Source organism: Parasteatoda tepidariorum, chromosome 3, assembly GCF_043381705.1.
Source record: "Parasteatoda tepidariorum isolate YZ-2023 chromosome 3, CAS_Ptep_4.0, whole genome shotgun sequence".
Lineage (NCBI taxonomy): Eukaryota > Metazoa > Arthropoda > Arachnida > Araneae > Theridiidae > Parasteatoda > Parasteatoda tepidariorum.
This window is the reverse complement of record NC_092206.1, coordinates 25,270,172-25,296,825: the sequence shown is the minus strand read 5'-3', so window position 1 is coordinate 25,296,825 and position 26,654 is coordinate 25,270,172. Positions and strand designations below refer to the sequence as shown.

At 26.7% G+C, this 26,654-nt stretch overlaps 1 protein-coding gene across 3 annotated transcripts in view; it reads left to right on the top strand.

The window, feature by feature from the left end:
• The window catches only part of LOC107446209 (dynactin subunit 6), a 45,854-nt gene that overhangs the window by 4,799 nt on the left and 14,401 nt on the right, over positions 1-26,654 (top strand). For 2 of the 3 annotated variants that reach the window (XM_043041802.2, XM_071178415.1), the window contains exons 3-6: positions 863-968; positions 2,580-2,638; positions 3,739-3,786; positions 8,190-8,332. In XM_043041802.2, the coding sequence (XP_042897736.1) occupies positions 863-968; positions 2,580-2,638; positions 3,739-3,786; positions 8,190-8,332 (356 nt within the window). Of the gene's footprint in view, positions 1-862; positions 969-2,579; positions 2,639-3,738; positions 3,787-8,189; positions 8,333-14,414; positions 15,177-26,654 lie in introns of those variants that run through there. The other variant, XM_043041800.2, reaches the window with a different exon arrangement.

Here is a 26,654-nt window from a genome sequence, read left to right as displayed (position 1 = left end):
GCATTTGTAGAGCTGGAGATAATTGACACCATGAATCCTGCAGGGCTGTCCATAAACCAGTGTGAGTAAGAGGGGGTGGGGATATGTTCAGTAATGTTCATGTTTGGGGATTTTGGTGAATTTCCGATACTCACGGTATACTCGTGAAATGGTCGTACGTGAAAATCCAAATTTCATTATCTCGGAGATGCTATGTCCTATCTCACGTGCGCCGACTTTAACACCACATTCAAACTCACATAAATCTGTATAACCTGGCATTGTAGCAGCAGTAACCGATCTAAGAACTGTGCTAGACACTCGTTGCCTTATATACGTGTTGCCAATCGCGGCGCTGTACTTTGATTGGCTCCATACCCCTTTATTTGCATACTCATGCCTGTACCAGCTATTTGGCTCTTCAGTGTGTATAAACATTTACGTTTATATAAAAATTATCATATTTGCCACCAGTTTGACTGAAGGGATCATGGTATATGACAATTAAGTCATATTTTTGATGAATTTTTGTTCTTATTTAGGCAACTATTTTCTTAGTTTTTGGCTACTATTTTCATGTTTTAGGCTTTTAGAAGCAACTATTTTGTTCATTTTTTTCTGTGGCAACCCTGTAATTTGGAATTATTCTAATACACAAATACTGTATCTGAATTTCATTTTTAAAAATAGGTATGTAAAGAAACCAAGTACATAATTTTGCAGTAATATAATTCTGTAATCCAAATTGAAAAATATTTATGTTTGTATTCATGAAAAAATATGTATTTGAAAAGCTTATAGGTTAAAACCATTTATTTTTAACCATTTTAAATTTTGAACGTGAAATTTTAGAACTTAGTTGATATTTTTTCTTATATTTTAGGTAGTCGAACTATTATTCATCCAAAAGCTCGGATTATAGCTGAAACTGCTCCTATTATAATTGGTGAAGCTAATCTAATTGAAGAACAAGTTCATATTTGGAATGTGTAAGTATTTTAAATAAATTAAAATTAAGATTTAAAAATTAAATTAGGGTGTTCAGTGTCAAATATGAAGTAAGTATTATTTAGAAGGAAAAAAAAACTTTTATGTTATAAAGATGAATATTGTGCATTTCAGTCAAAACTAGCTGCTCATTTTTTATGCTGGAAAAATTCTTTTTTTGATATTAAATTCTCTTAAGTACAAAATCTTTTAATTACTAGATCTTAATTAATAGATGCCGAATGGTTTGAAATTTCTAAAACTTCAATTTTGGCTTCAGCCGTATGAGAAGATTTTGAAATATCTTCCTATTTTTTATCAAATTGTAAACTCCTCCTTATTTAGTGACATTAGCAATTAAGCTTTATTTTTCTGCATATGGATAAACTTATTTTATATAAATTCTATTTATTTTATATAGATATCTTTCCACTGCTCTTATTAATTGTACAACTTTTATTAATTGTGACTTAATATTTATGTATTTAAATGCGTTAAAATATTTTTAACTGTATATTTTTGTGTTTTTATTCCTATTTTTGAAACTTATTTTATCTTTGGGGAAAAAAATGCAAAATTTTAGGCATTTAATTCTAATACCTAAAAAAAGCTTACCTAAGTATACGTAGAATCCTTAGAAGTTGTTTAAAATATGAAGTAACTGGAAAGTATTTAATCTGGGAGTGTACAGAGATCTCACCAAAGTTTCCATGCAATAAAAGCATTAATTAATTAGGCAATAAAGTAGTAATTAGGCATTAAAAGCATAGTGCTGGTGTGATTTTGGTTTATGCATGTTGTTTAACATGTTAAAATTTTAATATTGTTTTATATTTTTTGTTATCATTATAGTATATTATCATTGTACCTAGTACTTCATTGACTTAAACAAGACTCACTTTGTGGACAAAAACAATTTCGGCTTAGATTTTTACAACAAAACATCTTAGTTTTCTTTTTATTGCCAACATCAAGATTTTTAGTTATAATATTAGAGTTTAGCAGAATAGGTAAATTAATGTTGGAAATATGTTTGTTCTGACAAAGAATGAATATTTTGATGGTGGGATATTGTAGAGTTATTCATGTGAGGTAGTTGGCATTAAGGAGTGGAATGAAATAGAAAGAATTGTATGAATTTAATATAATTGTAGTTACATTTAAAATTATTTATTTTTGAGTTTTCAAAATGTATATAATATTTCAATTAATGGAAGTTTAGATTTAAAAAAACTACTGTTATCAAATCTGATGTAGACTATGACTTAAAATTATCTACCTATCTCAAATCTTTCATCTGGGAGTTTGCATTTTAAATACATTGACCATATTTTTAGTTATAAATTTTTTATTTTGTGTATTCTGGACAAAACTTATGAAAGGTTTAAAAAAAATGCAAAATAGATTTTCAAAAACATATTGTAGAGGTCATTTTTTTTTATTAATTAGAATTGTTGCTCTCTGAAAACTAAAAATGCAGCATGAAAGTTTTGTCAAAATGCTGTTTTAATAAAATTATAGAATACTTTGTATCTATAGCATCTATACAAAATTCTGTTTAAATATTTAACAAAATTTCTTGTAATATTTAAATGAATTATTATGTATTTTAGATCTGACCCTCCAATACCTATGATGATTGGTGCAAATAATGTTTTTGAAGTTGGAGCATGTATCTTTTTGTATAATTTTTTTACATTTGTTTATTATATGTTGATTGTGTCACTAACTATATATATATTTATTTTATTGTGCTAAAGATTATGTAAGTTTCTTTTGACTGATACTCCTTTATGACATTTAAAATAAATGTAATCTAACTGAAACTCGTTTCTTTTTAACAGTTATTTTATTTTATGTTTGTGAATTATAAATATGTTATCGAATTATAGGGATGTGGGAGCCAAAGTTTTAACGATAAATATTTTAAACTGACTAAATGGAAATTTGTAGTTAATGTAATAAATTATTGTAATTGAATGACAGATTATAGTAATTGAAAGACTGTGCAAGAAACTCCTATAATATAAAATGATAAAAATAAGAACTAATTAGTGGCATAGATATTTCTTATGTTGTAATTTAATATTTATTTTGTTTTAATTATATGTTTAAAAAGTAGTCATTTGATTAACCATCGTCAAAATTTATTAAACTGTTTAATAATGTCAATAATAATGTATTGCAATTGCTTCTTGTATATGTGGGAAACATTTGGCGTAATTTCTCTCTGTTTTTGAGTTAATTTCTAAAAAAATAGTAATTTTTTTAATTTATTTTTTTTATTTATGATTGGCTCTTAGGCCTTGCAAAATGCTTTTCGCAAATTAGTTTCTTTCCGTTAGAACTATAGTGGTATTTGAATAACATATTAGAAAGAAATAATGTTTTTTAAAATTTATTTTCTTGGGAGATTTATGAGTCTCAAGATTAGTCAATTTAATTTCCTTTTTTGTATGTATCTGCTTCTACTTAAGAATTTTCATCTGATTCAGTTTTTAAATCTAATGAAATTAATGCCAAATGAAATACCTTTAAGAAAAAACATGTATTTTGTATATTATTAAAATTATTATAAGAATGATTGCAATAATAGTTAATTCAATTGTTAATAATAATTACCTTTTATTATTATATTTATTTTAGTTGTGTATTATGACGTTGCAATTATTTCATGATTTTAATAAGATATTTCTCGCACTTTCTTTGCTGCTTATTCTTTTCTACTTAATAAAAGTTTGTTCGTTTTGCATTTCTTAACTGCCTTTTCAGATGTTGAATCTCTAAACATTGGTGATCATAATGTTTTAGAATCCAAATGTAAGTAACATGATAAATTGTACATTATCTCTTTGCCTTGTTATGTGTAAATTGCATTTTTCCCAATTAGTTATATCAGTGCTGTATATAATTTTGTTTTATAGTAGTTTTAATTGTCGTTTATTCTCATTTGATGAATACCAAGTAACCCTGTTAAATTTTTGATGTTGATTTGTATAAAATAAAATATAATATCACTTCCTATGTATAGATAATGATGATGATCTATAAATGAAATGTTAATTCAGGTTTAATATTGATGCTGTAGGCAGGGCTCGCTGGTTTAAACAAAGGCTTTTTTTTTCCAAACAATTTTAATATTTTGCTTGTTAGGATAATTCAAAAATATTGAGAAATATTCAAGCTTCATTTAAAATTTAATCAGTGTGTATTATTTTATTTTATATTACATTATAAGTATATTGATATGCTTAGAGCTACTGTGTGTTAAAAAAAAGAACAAAAAAAGTATTATATTTCTTACTTATCATTAGTAGTGAAGCATACCTTTACTTCACTATTTTATATATTCTATGCTATTTTATATAAGTATGCAGTTTGATGTTTTTAGTCCTTTTCATCATTACATTATTTTCAACTATTTTTGAACTGAAAGCTATATTACTTAAAATTTTTCATGCTCGATTTAAAATTTGTGTTAATTCAACTGAGGAAAAAAACATGATCATTTTATTAATTATACTTATACAAATATTTTGAATTAAATACAGTTAATTAATGACATTAAATAATGCTAAAATGTGAGATTTATCATATAAACTGGCAAACAAGGAGGAACTTATTCTGTTATGCATTGTTAATATAGCATTTTTATATTAAATTTTTATTTACATGTTAAGTTGAAATGCACATTCAAAATCTTCAGTTATTCTTTTTTATTGTGTTAGCATGCTTATGGAAGAAAAGCAGATATTTTTTTAATTGTTTAGTGATAATCTTAATTTATTGTCTAAAATATTTTCATGAATATAATTTATAACAGCTTAAATATTTTAATTTAGAGTGTAAATTCTTATTTAACCTTTTGTTTTAAATGAACAAAGAAAAACCCAGTTAAACACCCCCCCCCCTCCGAAAAAAGCTTTAAAGCAAGAAAAACCTGATTTTTTTTTAAACGAGTTTTTTTTTCTTTTTGTAAATGGGAACATATGTGATGTTCTAAAATTAGAAAATAATCACAAGAAGCCCATTTTGCTGTGACTTATTTTCTTCCTGATTCTTTTAAAAATATCTTTTGTTATTCTTGGATAAAAGTTTTGCTTGAATACTTTGTCGAAACCATCTCCCATACCAAGGAATTTTAAATGTGAAGCATTTATTTATCTCAAAAGCATTTTAGTTATTTATCTCAAAAATTTTTATGAATGTTTTTTGTTTCAAACGTTTTTTTTATTGTCTGCTATGTTTTTTTCATTTCATTTCTATTAAGAAAACAATATTTTTTAATTAAATGAATTCTGATTCCTCAGAGGTGCGGTATCATTTGCAAGCTTTGTCTGAATCACACCTGAAGTTTAACTGCAGCTTTCTAAGTGAAACATATCTGATTCCACAAAGTTTTGAAGTTTTTTTTTTTTTGTTCCCAATAAATTTTGTGCTCGATGAATTAGTTCTTATTCATGAGTTTTAAGATATCTGAATATATCCTGCCTTGACGGGCATTTTTATTTATTTATTTAAATACCCCCCCTCCATATTTATTTATTTATTTATTCATTTTTTTCTCATTTCTTAGAAATGTTCATGAGTTGATTGAATATGATTAAATGCAGATTATTTGTATAGTATTTTTATTAATTTAGTTTTTTTAAAAAATTGTCTTTTTAGAATTACTTAGTTGTTGAAAAGTTGTTCTTTTATTTTATTGATTTATTAGTTCTTTTATTTTTCATTTTCTTGCGACTTTGTTTCATATTTCAGCAGGATAATTCATTTATTTTTTAGCAGAAGATTATAAATATTACATTTTTGTCCTTGATTGATTTATTTATTTTTTTGCTTGTCTGATGATAAAAAACATTATTTTTAGTTATAATTTGACTGAATTCAATAAACATGAATTTGAATTAATATTAATTGTTTTTATATTTGTTTGTTTCGTTTTAGGATACTTTGATAATTAGTGATTTTTTTTTTTTTTTTTTNCTTGCTTGCTTGTTCATAAAAAGCATTATTTTTAGTTATTTATTCTATTTGACTTAATTTAATAAATATAGATTAATTTTAATTAGATATGGATTGCTTACATATTTGGTAATTTTTTAAAAATATATTTGATAATTGATGTTGAAAATATGTTTTTTTTTTCAATTACTGTCTTTCTAAATTAGTTTTTCAATCTTATTGGTGCTTATCTTTCTTGTAAATAATTTTTATTTGATGCTAATATATTGAGTTTTAATTGTTTATCATGTTTTTGTCTTAGTTGTTCTCACTTTGATATGACTTCAATTAAACACACGGATTATTTATATATGTTTAGTATTTTTTTTCAACAACTTTGTACCAATATATATATATTCAAACATTGCCCAGTTAATTCTCTTAGTCTTATTTCCCTTTTCAGTCAGGTTTATAATTCTGACAATTTATTATTTCTAATCATTGTTGACATTAGTTAAATCATCTGATTTTTTAAGTAAAAATAATTTATTACTGCTTTCTTAGAATTATAATTTTGTTTATAATTTTAAATAAAATTTTTTTGATACATAAATGTTTTTGATTTTTATTTTTAAAGAAAAATTTGGAATTTTTTTTAATCTACCTAGAAAACCTTGAAAATTCAGGGGGAAAATGTCTTACTTTTGATTATGAACCCTGTAATTATGAAGGTTGAACCGTTCCCCCCCCCCTTTTTTTTATGTCTCTAAGAAGCTTTTTATTTTTCTCTTTATATTAAACCCTCTACTTATGGCTCTTTGCTTCAGCCTGACTTTCTGCTCCACTTGTACTAGCCACTTGTATGAGCAAAAGGTTAAATAATTCATTATTACTTTCATTAGGAATACTGTTACTAACTTTTCAAATTATAAAAATGTTAAGTTTATGATGAAAAGGAATTACTGAATATGTTAGTCGGGATGAAGCTTAAAAGGTGTCATACTTCTTATGCTTTACCTAGTTTTTAAATCGTGAAATTAAACAAAAAATCACTGAAAATGTAACAAACTCAAATAAGTAAAAGTGCTTCCATTTCAATTATAATTATAGGAAATTACTAATTAAAAAAATAGTTACAACTTGCTGTTTTTGTTTCTTAAATGTCTATTTTTCACTAAATTCTCTAAATTTAAAAAGAATATCTATAAATTAGAACTGCAGAGACAATGCAAAGTGTTATCAGAATTTTCTGAACACGATATCTATTAAACGAATTCAAAACCACTGCATAAAGAGTTTAGTCTCAAAGTTTTTAATTCTTCAGCTAAAATGAATAAACAATTTCTTAAAAGAGCTGTGTCAATGTAATAAAATGGAACTAAAGATATGAAATTTTTGAGGAGACATACTCCTTTAAATTCATACAAAATTATATCTGTTAATGCCCATGTTATGAAAGAAATCTCCTATTAAAAGTACCAGATGGCTCATGATGTTTTCTACTTTATAAAACAGAATGTTGATTCAAACATAAGATAGACTGATTAGTTATTCTCTGTTATTCAACAGATGTAATTTTTAAAAAAGCAAAAGGTATGAAATTTTAAGAATTACTAACTCTTATTGATATATAATTGCGAAGCCTCTTAGTGAAAATAAAATTTCTATTCCTGTTATAAGTAAAAATGTTTTTAAATATAATTAATTTTGATTTCACCTAAAAAAGTATTTCATCATTCATAAAAATATCCGCGTTATAAATACATTATTGTCTCACTTACATTATAACTTATTTACTTACATAAATACATTATTCTCTCACAAGGAGAAATACATTATTGTCTCCTTATAGCAAATTTTTCCCTCTTATGAAAATTTTAATCACAAAATTCTAGATATTCTTTTTATAAAGAAATAGTGGTCTCTCAACTGTAGTAAAACAAAATTTTTCTCTTTAACTAATTTTGTTATAGAGGTGTTCTACTATTATATTGATATTAAATTTGATGGGGAATCGAACATTGGTTGACATAAAAATAATTTATATTCACATGAAAGAGATCCAAGTGTGTATATTTATAAAACTGAAAAATTCTTACTTTTAAGAAATCCATTGAAAAAAATATATACCAACTATCTGCATGAATTCATGTTTTAAAAATTAATGTCATAGTTTATTAGTGATTAAATTTATGTATCCTTGTTTTTATTTTAAAATTTCCTAACTTGTTGTAATAAGCTAATATATTTGTATACATTGTTTTTTTTTAATATTTTAGGCAAAGTTGGGAAAAATACTAAACTTACTACAGGTTGTATCATTGGGGCGAAATGTGAGCTAACATGCTGTGAAACAATTCCTGAAAATACTGTGATATTTGGAGAAAACAGGGAAAGAAGATTACAAGCTGAAAAGCCAGCTGTAAGTTTTTTATTTTCTTTATTTCAATTATATCAAATTTTTAATATTTTTTATCCCTTATTACTGTCACGAAGCAAAAAATCTATGAACTTTTCTGCAATGATTGGGGGATTTTATCCAGTGTATTTGCAGTCATCGAGAAAAAAAGAGGGCACACCGCCGGCTCAAACAAGAATGCTCGCTCCCACGGCCTCCTTTTGCACTTATATACAAATTTCTTCCACCATTTTCCAGACAATAAATAAATTTGTTAAAAACAGCACAACTGCTGATGTTGCAAAAAAAAAAAAAATCTGGATTAGCATTATTCTCCATCCCGTCCCTATGGACCTCTCCCGACAGATTTTCTCTGCAAATTTCAGAATTGTTAATGGAGGTGACTATCTCCAGAATCACCTTTGCGGTATCAGAATTCTGACTCTCCTGGCTGTCCTCTATGTTCCACAGGAGAGGATATGAACTTGGCAGTTTGCCCATCAAGTTGCCTTGATAGGCAAACACTACTAATTCCTTGAGTAACATTACTAATTCTTTGATCATTGACAATTTTCACATCAAGGCTACTCTGTACTGGGCTTCTAGGGAAAAAAATGGCTGGTGTGACTAACTTTTTGATGTTGGAAGATAAAAAAACCATCTAGTTGGCATAGTATTACATTTTTTAAGTAAAACTTGTCTTATTTAATCTCAATATTAATCAAATTCAACTTAGAAACATGTTTGCATTTTCTATTCTTATTACTCCATTTTATATTCTTATTACTATTCAGTATTCTTTCACCTGTGAAGATTGTTGCAGTTTCATATTTCAATACATTTTGTCAAAACATTTATGATTTCTTTTACCAAATTATATGTATTTTATACTTCTAAAAGCAAAATAGACTTCTAGTGTATTGAAATCTCCAAAACAGAATATTACACTTGTATTTTTATGAACATAAAGTTAAACTCTTTCTATATTCATTAAAGTACAAATGGAAATTTCTCCACGACGCATTATGTTTATGTAAGCAAATTTTTTTGGAACTAGTTAAGGAAAGTTGAATTCATAATGAGCTTGAAAAACGATTACAGTATTTAACTTAAAGCTAGTATGTTTTACTTTTATTTTAAGAAAGCATTTTAAGCTTCATTCTTTTTATTATAATTTTTAATGATTATGTTTGTAGCAGGGTTATGAGTTTAAGCATTGTTCCCATCATTTTGTGTTTTTCATCACATTGTTTTTCATCATTTTGTGTTTTTAGATAATATAGCAAAAGAAAACAAACATTAACATAAGAAAACAAACATTAACAATGTAAACAATTTAACTTAATTAAATTACATGTTGCAAGCTTTACTGTGGATGGTTTAAATATTAAGTTTAGTTACTTTAGCTTGGTATCTAAACACAACACTAGTATATACTCAATTCAAGGCTGCTAAAAACATAGTATCAAAAATCTGTTAATGAATAATCAAAAAAAGCATGAGAGCAAAAAAATGCGAAAAAATAAATAAATAAAATAATTTAAATAAACTATTATTAAACTGCAATCACTTACCCAGGTTCAGCATGGGTAAGAAATTTTTTTATTTACTATCCTTGACAGAGCTCATTCTAGGCAGGGTAAACAGGGCGTAGCACCCTGCTGCCCTTTTAGTCAAAAGAATCCACCCTGTTGCCCCTGAAGTAAATTAGTGCCCTGATGTAATAGACTCCATACCCTTTCTTTCCTCAACCCTTCTTTATTTTTTCCCCAAACTCTCCAATGGATTTCTCAAACTTTTGTTTTTTTCAGCTCTTTTTATTTAGTTTGTCATTGTTACCAATACATAGATTTATTTGGGAAAGGGAAAATAGCCATCACATCCCCTTGTTGCACTTGTCCTTGAAAGTTAGCAGCTACTTCCACTATCATTAAATCATAATTGTTATTAATCATTTTAATTATTAAATCATAACTACAGACACTTAAAAACATACATTTATTATTTTATTAATATATGCATGCATTTTAAATAAATTATTAAGCTAATTAGCTAATTAACTCGATATATATGTTAATTTATTAATAAAAATTAGTAATAAATATGATTGCTTTGCAACTTTTAGTAAAGTAAAAAAAAGAAATTTCTTTTACTAATTAACAATGTTTTTTAATAGAACGTGTAAAGCACATAGAAGGAAATTATTGCCTTTTTAGAATAATATTGCCCTTTTTTTAAACTTTTGCACCCTGCCCTTTTTCTGCCTAGAATGAGCTCTGTCCTTGAAATTAACCTCTTCACAACGGTTGAATCATAAATGCATTTCATACAGACTTATCTCAGAGCCAAGCATTTCACTCTGCATTGTTGGAGAACTAGCCTAGTGAAGGGGCAGTGCATCTATGCATTTTAAGCTGAAACAATTTTAAATAATCATTAGATGGCACTCTGTGTCCATTACATGTAAACTGAATGTACTTTTAGTATTCTGGTCCTTCAGATTGATCTTATACTTCCTGTCTTTGGTATTTTACTCATTGGCTGAGGAGGAGGAAATCGTAGTGTAAACAAACAGACCTCAACTCTTTAACTCTCCACGAGATATAAACATTTCTCTTCTGATAGCTCTCTGCATGTTTTTTTTTCCTTTTCTTTCTTCTTTTTTTCTTTTTTTCTTTTTTTTTTTGTTACTNTTTTTTTTTTTTTTTTTTTTTTTTTTTTTTTTTTTTTTTTTTTTTTTTTTTTTTTTTTGCTACTATCTAGGTTTTAGCGTCAGTTTTGTTACAGTTTGCGTTGCTTTTGGATGTATTTTGCACACTTTTTTGTACGATAAAGAGTTAGGAGAACAAAAAGGGAGAAAAGAGCTATAGAAAGTGCACAGTTTGTTTACAAACCATTCTGAAAGAAATAAAAATGCAGTAAACATCTTATGTTTGAAAATCATGTGCAATATAGGACTTTGCGTTTCTCCATACATCGAGATTTTACTCACTCAGTGTTCATTTTAAATTTTATTATTTCTTCTTGTAAATAGCCTTTGTCATAAATTTTTTCTTAATTTGATAGTATATTGTTATTATATTATTATATAGTATATTGCTAATTAAAACTTTGGAATAATTGGAATAGCATTTTCAAAAATTATTTAAAGGTAAGCAAATTTTTTTTACATATTTTTATGTAAATTTGAGGAAAATCATTGTTGAAGTCATGTATGACAGATATGTAAATTATATGACAGATATGTAATAATCTTAATATGACAGAATAAGTAATGGTTTAAATTGGTATCAAAAATTTAGGTAGTAGGACTAAAACTTCATTATTTGTGATTTCTTTTCATAACTTAGACTTAGTGGTGCAAACCCCCTGCCCTGTAGTATATTTCCTTCCATAACACTTTGTGCCGAGCAAACGTCTTAACGAAATCCATAGCGAGATGGTTAAGAGCTACTGTGTAAATCAAAATATGATGCAGGAAATTTGTAATACATTAAATAAGTTGGATAACTGTAAATTGAAAATAATATATCTTTGCTGCCAAGGGAAAAGGAAAAAAAAAATCATTTATTGCTATTATGCAAGGTTAATTTGACGCATAATTTTGGGCCTCAAGACATAATTTTGAATTAAATTTCAATAATGACTTTTATTAGCATTGACTATCTCCAGGAATACATATAATTATCGATGTGCTCTGATTTATTACAATCTAGTTTAAAATTTATATTAAGCATGTGCTGCTCCAATTTTTTATTTCATTTATTTATTTTTTTATTTTTTTTGGAGTACCTGTACACACACGTGGGGATAGACTCAAGCATTCCTGTTTGTATTCTTATCCATCTGGTGACAGATAGATTGAGTCAAATTTCAATATTTCTTATGATAGCTCATTTTTCCAATTGCCTCTATAAAAATTCTGGGAAAGATTGAGTTAGTCACTGTAATGATTTTCATCCAGTTGTTCACAAAGACATGGCTCATAGGTGTATGCAGTGGTTTCAAACGTAATTGAGAATACCAAAGTGTATATATTTCTTCCTTGTGTCGTCCAGTTTATTTCAACACCACGGAACATGTGACCACTGACATTAATTGCATTCGAAAAACATAATTTTTTCGATTACGATCAAGGCATAATGATTTCAAAAATGAATAAAATAATGTGACTCGTAAATTATACACATTTTAGGTGGCATTTAATAACTTAATGAAAAAGTTATTTCTAGCAAATATCATCCTTTCAATATATTAAATATTTAGGTATGTATATTGACTCCAATTGGAAATGGAAAACCCATATAAATGAATTAATTAAAAAACTACATTTTGTTTTAATTAAATTTTGACCATCTCAAAAATAAAAATTCACAAGGTTTTTTTTGAAAATTTTATACTATTCTTGATTTTCTTCATTAATAAATTATGACACTATACTGGGGTGGTGATGGCAAAATAATTTTAATTTCTATTTTATGTCCCCTCAAAACAAATGTTTTAACTTTTCAGCATCTTGCATTTTTAGGAAGGTTAATTTACTTTTTCTACACCATAATGTATGTTTCCATATTTTAAGTTTTTTACATTAAAACTCTTTGCAGCTTTAAACAGAATATACCTGAAAGAAGACCGAATTAAATTTATGAAATTCCTTGTTTTAACTAAGAAATTTTTCGAAATTTTTTTTCTTCCCACTTAGCTCCTAAACTAATTAACGTGTTACCTATTTTGTTGTAGTTTCTAAAAGCATATTTACAAAACATGCATATATATACAAACATGTATAAGCATATATACAAAACATACTCTTTCTTTTAAACATACATTGTATGAATTTATATTTGATATCAATAGTATTGATGATTTTTTCTGTTTTTTGGAAAAGCGGGCAATATTTTTTTTGCTCAGCTATCATATACCATTTGCATACAATTTTGTATACATATATATAGGTTGTGTCCATACATATTTAGTTTTCAAATATGTGTATGTACTGGTTTCAATATGTATGTATTATGCATATAAATATTTGGTGATTCTTAGTTTTCAAATTTTTTTTTTTTAAACTTTTATAAACTTATTGTGTATTTCTATTCTTAATCACCTGGATGGGATATATTCTCTTGTCTTGTTGATGAATATATGTTAATTTTAAATTATTTTTAAAGTTATTTATTTTTTGTTTTATTCAATAAAATTTTTAAAAAAATTAGAAATTTGTGATGTAGTGTTAATCACATGTTAGCTTGAGAGATGTAGAAGTTTATTTTATGTCTACCAATACATTTTTTCCTTTCATTTCTCTTGACTTATCTAAATTCTTTCACTTCTAATGTTTGTTTTTTTAAATTATCTTTGACGTAACCCAAATTAGTGGTGATTTTAATAATATGTTAAAAACACTGATGAAGTTCAAATCACATATAAGAAAATTGGTAGCAAAATTTGAGTATTTCTAAGTTCAGAGATCATTGTGCTCCGGAAAAAATCTGGGCTTCTTGCTAACCGTGATCTGGAAGTTATCGGAAATTCAAGGTCCAGAAGTTTCAAGAAGTCATTTATCACATTTATGTATAAAAATTCTTGTATATTTTATTTAGAAAATATTAGAACTAGAATTTATACTTGCCATCTCTTTCATTTGTAAATATTTTTCTGATATAATAATAAATGTGATTAGACGTAAAATGCGATAAATATTTTCAATTATAATTTCTTATTGATTAAAATTATGTAGAATTATTCTTTATTTTTCTATTTTATGAAAGTATTTCATGCATGTGCCTTGTTTTAATATAAAAAGAAACAATTTTGTATTATCTTGTGTTACAGTTTCTGATGATTATAATAACTATAGCGAATTGAGACTATACCAAAATGTATTTTCTCTCTCTACATTTAATTAATTACTTTTTATAAACTTTTTGTCTTTAAATTTATGAGGTGAAAAATTTTTAGGGAATATTTTTTTATAATTTAGTGACTTTTTTTTTCGGTAGTGCTAATAATGAGTTTTAAAATTCTCTTCTCACATTTCATAAATTCATTTAATTATTTGAAAATAAGTTGAAGTTAAGTTTTAAACTATTGTTTACTCTTGCAGCCTCAAACACTGCAGCTTGATTTTCTTACAAAAATTCTGCCCAACTATCATCATTTAAGAAAACCTACTCGAGTTGATACAAAGTGATACGGTGAAATCAGTGCTTGTCTGAACGATATTGTGCAATTGTTCTTATTAATTTGTCTGTATTTATTAAACTTTTATTACTGATTTTCTATTAACATCATTCTCATTGTTCTTATTTCACTACTTGAAGTATTTTTTTTTTATCTTCAACTTCTTTTGCTATTATTGAAATATAAGAAATTTTTTTTGTAAAATCATAAAGTGATTATATATTTAGCTAAAGGTTTTTTATAATGTGCATGGCAGGTCCAAATCGAGTTGCATTGTTAAATTTGGGGATCTTTGGAAATCATCTTTTTTTTTAACATTCCTATCTTATAGCTTTAACTTGCTTTATTTTCATGATTAGTAAAATCATAATTTTTTGTATGGATGGACTTCTAAAAAATGGACTTCTTTAATTTAAATCAGATTTTTTATTTAAATTATATTTTTTTTAAATCTTATTTGCATACACCAAAGTTCTAATAAAATATATTAAGAATGTGTAGTACTATTTAAAAACAATTATCGTTATTTAATCTATTTGAAACATTAAATAATTATTTGTGTGCATTAAAGTTGCATTGTTTCTCTCGAAATCTTCAATATGAATAAATTGAAACTTTAACAAAAATCACAAACTTAAGAATTTAATGATAAATTTTCTTGAATAAAAAATGTTTTTATTTTGAATCAGTGTTTTTTTTATATTGAAGTGGTCAATGTTAAAAGGGGTTAGTTACAAATCTGCAGTTTTGAGAAAGAAAAAAAAAAAAGCATGTATCATGCCGAGTAATGACTGATAAAATACATTATTCAGATTTCTTTAGACTGTTGCAACAAAGTTTTCGAAAAAGTTGGGGTACGTTATAAAAATTGAAAATTTTTTAGATAAGTTAGGGACAGCATCATAAGGATTTAGAAATAAAATTTAAAAAAAGAAAATAGAAGCACGTGATAGAAATTTGGGAATTTTTAGAAAAGAATGGAGGCACATCATAAGGATTAAGAAATATTCAAAAAAAAATGTAGGAAATACATCATAAAGATATAAAATTGCTTAATAACTTGTTGCTGGAAACATGAATGGAAATTCATACCAAGATCTGAAGACCAAAAGATAGTGATTTAAGTAAAAGTTTTTTTCAAACATTAGTACAAACGGTATACTAGATTATTGCAATCTATAGTGTTACGGCAGATATCCAAAGCTTGCATCATAAAATGCTGTGTAGCCGAACTCTAAGAGAATATTGTTTTTCTGTAGATAGTCAAATAAACTGATTTCTTTGATTGTAGCAACACAAATAAGTCTTGCCACACCAAATATTGCAAGCAGTGCAGGTTCATGATCTACATTAGTTTTGAGAACTCTCCACTGAAAGAAATCATGAGTCTTGTAAATATGGGAGCATCCAGCAGCTTGCAGTAACATTACTGGTCATGGTTGCAATGCTAGGGGTGGGGAGCATTCTCTCTAAAAACTGGAAAAACCAGGAATTCTCAGGAAATATAAAAATATTGCTGTGAAACTTTAAACTCTAAAAAAAAAATAACAATGAGCTCTAGAAACTTGTGGAATATTGTCGATTGGTAAAATTATCTGTCAGAGTTTTAACTCTAGTTTGTCTCAATCCATTATTGAGCCTTAGAAACTATGTTATCTAACCAATAAAATTTTATTAAATGTTTATACTGTTATTTATTTATCTTATCACTGGTGCAATTATAATAAACAGTTATATTTAATAATTTTGTTGGCTCCATTTTCTATTAAATAAGCATTTTTTAAATTTATGCATAGCATCTAAAGATAGAAGAGATTAACATTTCTTTTTCTAAATAGAAATTCCCTCCTGCATTAATAATGAGCTCATTATGAATATTTATTTTAATATCAAAATTGTGATGTTTTAAAATAAAATTTGTAAAAAAATTTTAATTTTTCTCCAGAAAACTCAGAGAATTTTGTTTAGTTTGAAAAAGGGTCAGTCTACTATGCAATTGGCAATCCTTATGATGCGCTCTGCTTTCCCTGAAAGTGTGTTGTAACATTTTTTAAATGAACTGAATGAAATAAAGTTAATTCACAGAATTTTTTATCTATAGCCTGTTGTAAGAAAAATCATAGTAAATTTAAGGGGGGAAAATACCGTGCAATATGATGATATGTATGAGAAATATCTCATTTTTCTTAAGTAGTTCAGATATTTTAAGATTTCGTGTAAGGGTTCAAAAGGTATTCATCTCTATCAATGAACTAATGCACATTTATTGTTACTTTATTTATTTGTAATCTTCAGAAAAGCAACAAAAACTATTTAAATAATGGAATATAATCCCATTGCTACCCTAGAAGCAGAAAACTACTTTACGCTATGCAGTAAGTGAAGGAGTTTTTTTCTTGGAACTTAAATTTATCGAGAAAATATTCAAATGTGATATAACATGTTACTGTAGTTGCATATTGAAAAATTTTGTTGTTTGTTAATTCATTGTCATGTTAACGCAATCCTTTTACTATCATTTTACTACTCAGTATTAACAACATAATGGTCCTATAATCTTCTTGAATTGGTTTTTAAGCTAAGCCTACTTCAAACTTAGATGATGTACATACTGAATGATTTACAAACAGTTAATTTAGAGAATACTCTATATCTATATACTTCTCCGTTTACTTAAAATGCCCTAATTCCAACTTTTTTTTAATTGCTTTTTGCAGCATTTCCAAATTGGTTTAAACAAATATTACTTTTTATGACATCAGAAAGCTTTAAATCCAAGACAGTGCAGAATTCTGTGAGAGATCTGTTTATTTAGAGTCAACTTTTATCGCATTAAAAACAAAGATACTAATATGCACAATGTTGTGGTTGTTGTCATCTTATTGCTATTAGAATTAGTGTAATGATTAAAATAATAAATTTTGTAAAACACAAGATTTTTTTTGAAAGAACATTGAAATTTATATTGTCCTTACTATTTATTTAATGAACATTAAATTTTTTTCTTCTTTATTTTACATGAAACATTGTTTTTCAGGAGAAAAAAAATTATGTTATGGAGGCAGTATACATTACATACTGTAAAAATATTCAGAATTAAAGGATATAAAAAGAATTTCGAAGCCGTTATCTAAATTAAAATATATTTTTTGAATGAAATTATAAATAAAATGGAACATAATTAATGTAGGTACTGATATAATTTCAAGGTAGCTTTTGTAAATAATCTAAGTACTTAAAGATTAAAAATCTTCAAAGTTTAGCTGTCTAGTTAATAAATTTCACTGATATCTATTTGGAATGAATTGAGTGCAAAAAAGATATTTTAAAATTTAATCTAAAATTAATCCATCATATATATATATATATATATATATATATATATATATGAGNTCATGATTCGTTTTACAATATAAAAAAAATCATATTAAGTATGTTTAAAGGAATAAAAATCAAGTTAAAAATGAAATCAAAGCTAACTCAAGCATAAATTCTATATATATATATATATATATATATACTATATATAAATAAATTGCTAACTTTGGAGACAATCATGTGTGAAACTGAAGAGAGAAAAAATAAATGATCAAAGGGTATAACTTGTAGCCACCCCCGTCTAAACCACTACATATATTTTAATTTTATATTTTTGAGCAGAAAAATCCCTTTGGCATGAATAGGTATTGATATTGAAATGTCCCTTTAACGATTTTTTCCCTTACAATGTTTTTGATAAAATTTTGTAAATATTCTAGTTTGCGTAATACACTTAAATCAATCTATGCTTTATAATAGCATTGTTTTTATCCAAAAATTTTAATAAACAGTATTGTGCTCACTTTTATAATGTTTATTTAAAAGCTCTTAACTTTTACGCCCTATAAATTTATATAATCCCTCATTTTTTTGGAGCAATTTACATAAAATAATAGTGAATCACAGGTACCAAGCCTATGAAAATGTACTTTTCTTCAAAAATTCAGAACAAGGAATTAAAAACTGCAGAAATAGGATAAAGGGGCTCAATTAAACCTAGTGCATTTGCTAACTATAATAATAAAAGGAAATGTTTAACTTTCAATTGATATAATTTTCCAGCAAATCAAAAATTCAGCCTCAGATTTTTTGTATGTACTCATAAAGGAATGTTTTAACTTTGCATTTTAGATTAATTACAGTTTCTAAAAAGTTTTTAAATATTTTGTTTGAATGAATGGTTTTGATCAGAGATTCACAGCCTGTGAATCAAAAGTTACATTTTAAATTAATTACAGTTTCTAAAAAGTTTTTAAATATTTTGTTTGAATGAATGGTTTTGATCAGAGATTCACAGCCTGTGAATCAAAAGTTTCTTACTAAGTCTTAAAGCTTGGTCCCTAAATTGTCTTAATATAAAAAATATCAAATTGACGAAGAAAAGAAACTGAAAAAATTGTCAGCTGCACTGTATAACCACAAGTCACTAATCTAATTCAGCCTATGTTAATGATGTGCTATGTATGAGATTGTAATCATTTCTTATTGCAAGTTATCAAGACAAGCGGTTCAGTGTTTATGTTGAAATGACATTTCCTACAAATTTGTCAAATGAATTGAAATGATGACAATTTTTTATATCAATAAGATACATCGATAAGAAAATTTATAAATACAAAATTCCAATCATAACCAGTACATTTATTTGATAATTTATCTTAATTATCTAAACAGATTTTGTTTTCTGAATTAAATATTAAAAGGTATTTTTCGTTGTTTAATTCAGTAATTTTTACTATTTAAATACATGTACATTTTGTATAGTAAAAGGTAACTTTTGGGGTAAATAAAAATTATGACTTTTTGTTATCTTAAAATTTTTTGTTTCAATACTAAACACTGGAACTAAAAATTGTGTGTGATTTTTAAACTATAACTATGAATACTTTTTATTATAACTTAACTATAAATACTTAAGTTTTGAACTTGAAATCTTTTTATTATTTGTACTTGAGTAAAAAGTTAGTAATAGGTATGTAAAACTCTGTAAAGTGTCAAAACCTCAATGTGTGTTTTGAGTCCAACGATAGTTTTGGGGGTTATTTGAGTAAATTTCGTTTTTAATATTGCTTCAAAATAGAATATAAGTATGTGCTGTCTATTTACTATTTTTACTTTATATTAAATGTTAATCTTGGCCCTACGCCCTTTGTCAGGTATTTTTTAGTTTATGTGGCCTCTTAATCCTCACTGGTTTTAAATATCTAATAAACTGCTGGAAAAAAGAAATTTAAAAATAATTCTAGAAAGAAATTAATTCTTATCAACAAAATAGAAAATCAACCATGACTACTGAGATCACTAGTCATTGTTTAAATATATATATATATATATTCATTATTAGAAAAAATCTAATCTGCTGCTTGATGCAAAAGCATACTCTTTCAGAGTAAATATTTTTTCAACAGATTTAAATTTGTCTTCCTCAAAAAACAGTGCAAACCCTGATTGGTATTTTCATCCATTACTAATGGTAATATCTTCCCAACTCAAATAAAAACAATTGTATTGAGTTCTGATTCTGCATTTTAGTAGTATTTTCAGTGCAATAACTTTTCTACTTAAGTGTTTAAAACTACTTATTTGCCTTGAAATTCATTTCTTTTCTGGAAAAAAAGAAAAAGAAAGACAACGTATATTATAAATTTGTAAAGTGTATTTTACTATCACACCAATTTTCAAATTATATGTTGTATTAATATTAAAATGACAAGTTTAAATTATTAAAACTTTTTGCAGATTGAATAGTTCTGCTAATTTAAAAAATGTGGTTTAAATTTTTCTTTTAAAAAAAAAGAATTTTATCTCCAAAATATCTTGCAATGAAAAGGAAATTATTTATTTTGGAGACGTAGTAATAATATGCAAAATACTAGTTTGTTAGTTGAACCATTTTTACATTGATAAAGTGATATATAATATTTTAATAGCTGTGAAAACTTATTCACTTATATTTTGACAAAGTCAATAAAATTGAATTCATTTTTCTCAACTTTGACTAACAAATTGAAGAAAATTCTTTATTAATTTTTGCTGACTTAGGCAATAAATCCATTTCACCATTGAGAAAATGATAAGATTTACAATTTTATCAATGGTGTAAAAAAATATTTTTTTATATATATCTGTAAAAAAATTTCTCACATATATTTTGCCAAATTCAATAGAAATGAATTTCTTTTACTCAATCTTGACTGATAATTTTAGAAAAATTCTCTGTCAGTTTTTCTGATAACTGTTTTAACCTTATACATCTTATTTTGAAATAGGACAATGGACAAAACTGAAAGCAATGAAGTATTGATTTTGTGAGTAAATATTAATGGTTTACTTAATATAATGAGAAGTGAAAAAAGACTGTGACAGATTACACAGCTAGTATAATAGGTTCAAATATTTGTTTTCATCATAAAAACATCAATAGTGACAAAGATTAATTAAAATTTCCTTCAAAGATGTATTATTGATCTTATTCCTGATTTGCTCAGCAGAAGAGCCAATGGCCATCACTTAAACGCCTTTCTTAACTTTAAATCCTACTGAAATATCAAATTACTTGATCAGTTCTTTTTGCGTGCATGAAAATGTCTATGAATAAAAATAGGGAAAGTGATCTGCAGTTAGGACGGTTGATATTTAAATTATTTGATTATTTTGTTGTTAATGAAATTAAGATTCAGGCTAAACATAGTTTTCAACAAAAATGTTTCACATTTCTCGTTGTAATTCTGAATGTGTTTTTCACGTTCTGCAATGTCAACATCATTATTTCATTTTCTATTGTAAATCGTGCATCTTCTATTGGTAGAGCCAATACAGTTTTCACTGCTGCAACAATTCTTCATAAGTGGGTTCTACTATGGCAATATGATCGCTTGAAAAATATCTCACAAAAACTTTCAGATCTGTCCGAAAAACTAAATATTAATTTTGATAGCAGATTAAAAACTTGGATTTGGATCTGGATCGTGTTGACTTTGGTTCTACATCTGATTATCTCCTTGTGCTCTTTCTTTGCTGTTTGGTCATTTGACGCAAGATACTTCTTATATGGCTATTCCGTGCAAAATGAAAATGGCAAAACGATTTTATGTTTGCTTTATTTTTTTCTTCTTTTCTATACCATGATGCCACTCAGCATATTCTCTGCTTATTACACGGTTGTATGTTGCCATATTAAAAATCTTCTTGAACATATATTGAAATCCCTGTCACTGGAACAGACTCGTGAAGTAAATTTTCTAACTACTTATAGCTCTATAAAATCGTTAATCAGTGATGCTGACACCAACTTATCCCTCCTGATGTCCATTTCCTGTCTTTTTAGTGCTTCGTGTTTGCATTTTGGTGTAACCATGATCATGAATTATGATGAATTCCCCGGTTTGGATTCACAATTGTCTGTTTGGTGTCTTCTGGCAAATGGATATTTAACTTTTGTAGTGATGACTGCTGCTGCTACCTTGATATTTGAAGCATCGGAGAAAGTTCATGAAAAAACTCATTCACTTCTTCATCAAGGACAACCACTCTCTTTGATTCAGAAACAATTCTTATCTGTTGCTGCCAGACCTTCTTACATGACTGCTTGGAAAATTGTACCTATGAGGAGAAATTTTATAGTAGCAATCATGGGGGTTGTTTTTACATACTCTGTATTGCTAGAAAGTTTGAAATCTTCAATTAAGTAACTGAAAGTCTAACACTAGTTTGGTATCTTTATCTGGAGATTTTTCATGGTTGCATGAAATTCATTAATTCTGTATTAGGAGGTTTGAAATCTTTATTTAAGTAACCGTAAGTCTGACATTGGTTTTGAGTATTCTGAAATCTGGATGGATTTCCATCATCTCAGTAAATTTATTTATTTATTCTGTTTCATTAGAAAATTAAAAATCTTCATTCAAGCAGCTGAAAGTCAGACACTAGTTTTGTGTATCCTGTAATCTGCATGGATTTTCAAGATCCAGGGAAATGTATTTATTACTTTAAGTTGCAAACCTGAAAATGCAAATATGTGAGTGATAGTTATGCACTTATTAAAATAGTTATAGCCTTTGTGATAATGACATTTCCTGCACTGTTTTTGATTTTTTAAATTTTTGTAAAAAAAAATTCTAAGAAAAATTTACTTGTTTGTTTTGCAGATTTATTTTTAAAAGGTTTTTTAAAAGTTTTAAAAGTTTTTTTAAAGTGCAGTATGATTTATTTTTAAAAGTTTTATTTATTTATTTTTAATAATTAAAGACTTAAAATACAACTCCGGTGCTATTTTTTTAAAATGGTATGCATTCACCTGTAAGTTATATTTTTGTAGTATAGATTTTCTGTGTTCATAGGTTATTATGGTGTAAATACAAGTCACTTCCCAGTTATTTTCTTTACAGTGATTTTTAGAAAATAAAATTTAATATTTATTTATTAATCTATTTATTTATATTTATTTATTAATCTATTTATTTATATTTATTGATTGATTTATTTGAAAAACTTTAACGTGTAAAATATTAAATGTTTAATTTTGCATTTCATTATCGCTAACGATGTCGTTCAATGGCTGGTATCTGTAACTACTAAGCTAAGAGAAAACTAGCTCTGTGACTATGAAAGTTTCAGGTTGGTATCCATACATTAAACACGTTATTGATGTTCTCATAGCTGGCCTCTTTAATTCAAGCATCCTTTATTTCCTCTGCTTTCGATTTGATTGAAATTTTTAGTTTATCAACAAGATCTTATCAAAAAAAAGCAGGAATAAAATCTTATTACATTACACTTTTTACATTAAGAAATAATAGTAATCATATTATTGTATGAATGATACGAAGAAATATATAAACCTTCTTAAATTTACTCATTGCAGAAAACGATTAATTAAACAAATGGTTAGGTAAAAATGTAGAAATTTTTTTATAGTGCACGAGTTTGTTAATTGGGCAGATTTTGCACTTTCATGTAGCATACTGCAGAATGTAGGTTCTGCGCAGAGCTTTCGAACGTCAGTATGAGGTGAATGGAAAGTAGCGATAATGTTGTTAGCCACTTGGAAAAATCCAAGTTCTCGAGTGGTTTAAATTTTATCTGACTTATTTCTGCCATATGACCATTCTACCCTATGCCATGTATTTCTTCTGACTATTTCTGCAAGTAGCAATAATGTTGTTAGCCACTTGGAAAAATCCAAGTTCGCGAGTGGTTTAAATTTTATCTGACTTATTTCTGCCATATGACCATTCTACCCTATGCCATGTATTTCTTCTGACTATTTTTGCAAGTAGCAATAATGTTGTTAGCCACTTGGAAAAATCCAAGTTCTCGAAAGGTTTAAATTTTATCTGACTATTACTGCCATATGACCATTCTACCCTATGCCATGTATTTCTTTTGACTATTTCTGCAAGTAGCAATAATGTTGTTAGCCACTTGGAAAAATCCAAGTTCTCGAGTGGTTTAAATTTTATCCGACTTATTTCTGCCAACATTCTCGAAAATTAGTCAAAAATCAGAAAATCAGGGTTTTTACGGGTCGGGGAGAACAGGAAAAAAAGTAGAATTGTCAGGGAATTTTATTTTGATTCTAAAAAGCAAGGAAAGTTGCAATTTATTTACAAAAACCTAGAAAATTCCTGCATAGTATCTAGAAAATAACCAATCTTTGAATTGCCAGTGGCAGCAATCAGTTATTCAGATTTGAATTAAATAATTCTAACATCAATTAAAAGTTTTTGTGGTAAAAATTTCACACTTTAGTCAAACTAACCATGTTTCCATCGTTTTATAATAGTATTTTTGGCATCACAAATTTTATAAAAAAATCGAAGTTTTCTGATAAAAGTTGCATTATAAGGCTAAAATTATGGTCCTAATTTTTATTGAAATTTACCTGATATACCTACAGTAGTCAGAATTTTTTTTCTCAAGCTGAGTTGGAACCCTAAAAATAGCAAAGAATCCATGCTTTTTTTCTGGTGTTTTTAAACAAAGAGGCATACATAATTTTATGGGAGCATTGAAATTATTCTAAAATGAGTATAGATTCAGTCTTATGGAGTTAAAATGTTTTCTTTCCTAGAAGATGTGTTGTAGGCTTCTTTTACTAAATTTTGCTAAATAGGTCTTTAGCCCAAATCTTAAATTAGCATAAGTTGTGTAACTACTCTTATCTTCAATAAAAATCTTAATCTTACAAAAAATAATAAAAGAAATCAATTGAAAAAAAACTGGTCTAAGCGGGGGATGGATATCTTTAATGTCTCACATGAAATACAAATTTTTTTTCCAGACTGACAGCTCTATGTTGAAGTTTGAGTTATTTAATTGAAAACATTAAACGTTAGACTTGCTTATATAATTTTCTTCACAAGTCGATATTTTTTAATCAATATAACCACTCAAAATTTCTTTTAAAACGCAACTAACTTGCTCATGGCATTAGTAGTTATTTCAAATTAGCGCTTTGCTTTTTTAGGACTCGTGACATTAAAGTTGAGATTTTGTCTTTTAACAAAAATCAAATTCATCCATTTAAACGAGTTTTCAAGATTTACTCCCAGTTCTTTGTTTTTCAGAAATTGACCTCGTACTTTCCTCTTAGCGTCAAAAACAGTTTTGAATACACAAAACAGAATTTTTTGTCTGATCAATTTTTATGGTAATATTATGCTGTGATTAGCGTTTTGGTCATAAAACTACGATTGTAGTATAAAACATAAAATATTTCAGGTAACCCAATATAAATAGTTTGAAATTATTTCGGAATTTTTTTCTACGAATGATTTTGGCAAAGAACTTCTTTCAATACACCTATCATGCCCGTAAAATCCGACACAGATTTTTATATTGTTGAATTTTTGCTTAAAAAGTCAGATAATAAAATTTTCATTGATCAAGATTATAAAAGAGCCGTCAGCGGTCTTTCAAAAGCTTGTGGCCACATTTTTTAAAAAATTGAAAATTTTCAGGAATTAAAAAAATCTGTTGATATTGTTAATGTAAAACATTTCTTTTAAAGCATTTAAATACTCGAAGTATAATGAACAATTTCTAAAATAAAGAAAGATTATTTTGACCTCTTAAGTAGGTTTATGTAAAATTTAAGGTTAGAGTTTTTGAATCAATAATGCAACAACAGCAAAAATATGTTTCTTAACTGAAATAAAATTTATTCATTACAAAACAAACCTGGCATTATTGTGATCTTTATAGTGAAATTATATTAGACGGCTTTCAAATATTACAGACCTTAAAATGAAAAAAATTAACTTGACACGAAATAAACCTCAGATAAAATAATTAAATCTACCTGAAATTTTGTACTAGCTTAAAAAAAATTTATTAAAATTTTTTCATATTAAAAAAATTTTTTAAAAATTAAAATAAGTAGAACTAATACAAAAAAATGAAGACTAATGCAGAGATGCCAATTGTTCGGGACACGGCAAAATAATTTTAAAAATACGGTAAATAACTACAAAGTAAATTTTGCAAATATATGTCTATTTTTGCTGGCTTTTTAAAGGGTTTACCATGATATCTGTACAATAAAGTGGTGAATTATATAATCCTACGAATTATTTAGAAATAGTGGTGGATAAAAATCTATTAAATTGAATTTATTAAACCAAGAATCACAATTGATAAACTACCACTTTAAAATATATATTTGCTGTCCGGAGCAAGTTGGCATCTCTGCTAATGTAAAAAAAAAAATAATAATAATAATAATTCATTGAAAATAAAATATTTAGGAATTACAAGAGAAAAAAAGAAAGATGATCAGAAAACTATGATACACACTGTTGGGAAAAAAATCCCAACGCCAAGAAAAATAATAGAGTAATGATATTTCGGCAATGTGTTTGTCATATTTGATTTATTAAAGTTTCAAAATCACAGGCTAATGCAATTAAGAGCCATTCAAAAGTGAAATACTGGAAAATTTATAACCGGCGTAACCACCAGAATTAGGAATGCAAACGGGCATGCATTGTGTCGTACAGATGCCGTATATGATTTTGTAGGGTCGAGTTCCATCCCTGTTGTACTTGGTCAGTTAATGCTGGTTGTGGATGACGCTGAAGTTGTCGTCCAATGATGTCTCATACGTGCTCGATTGATGAAAGAT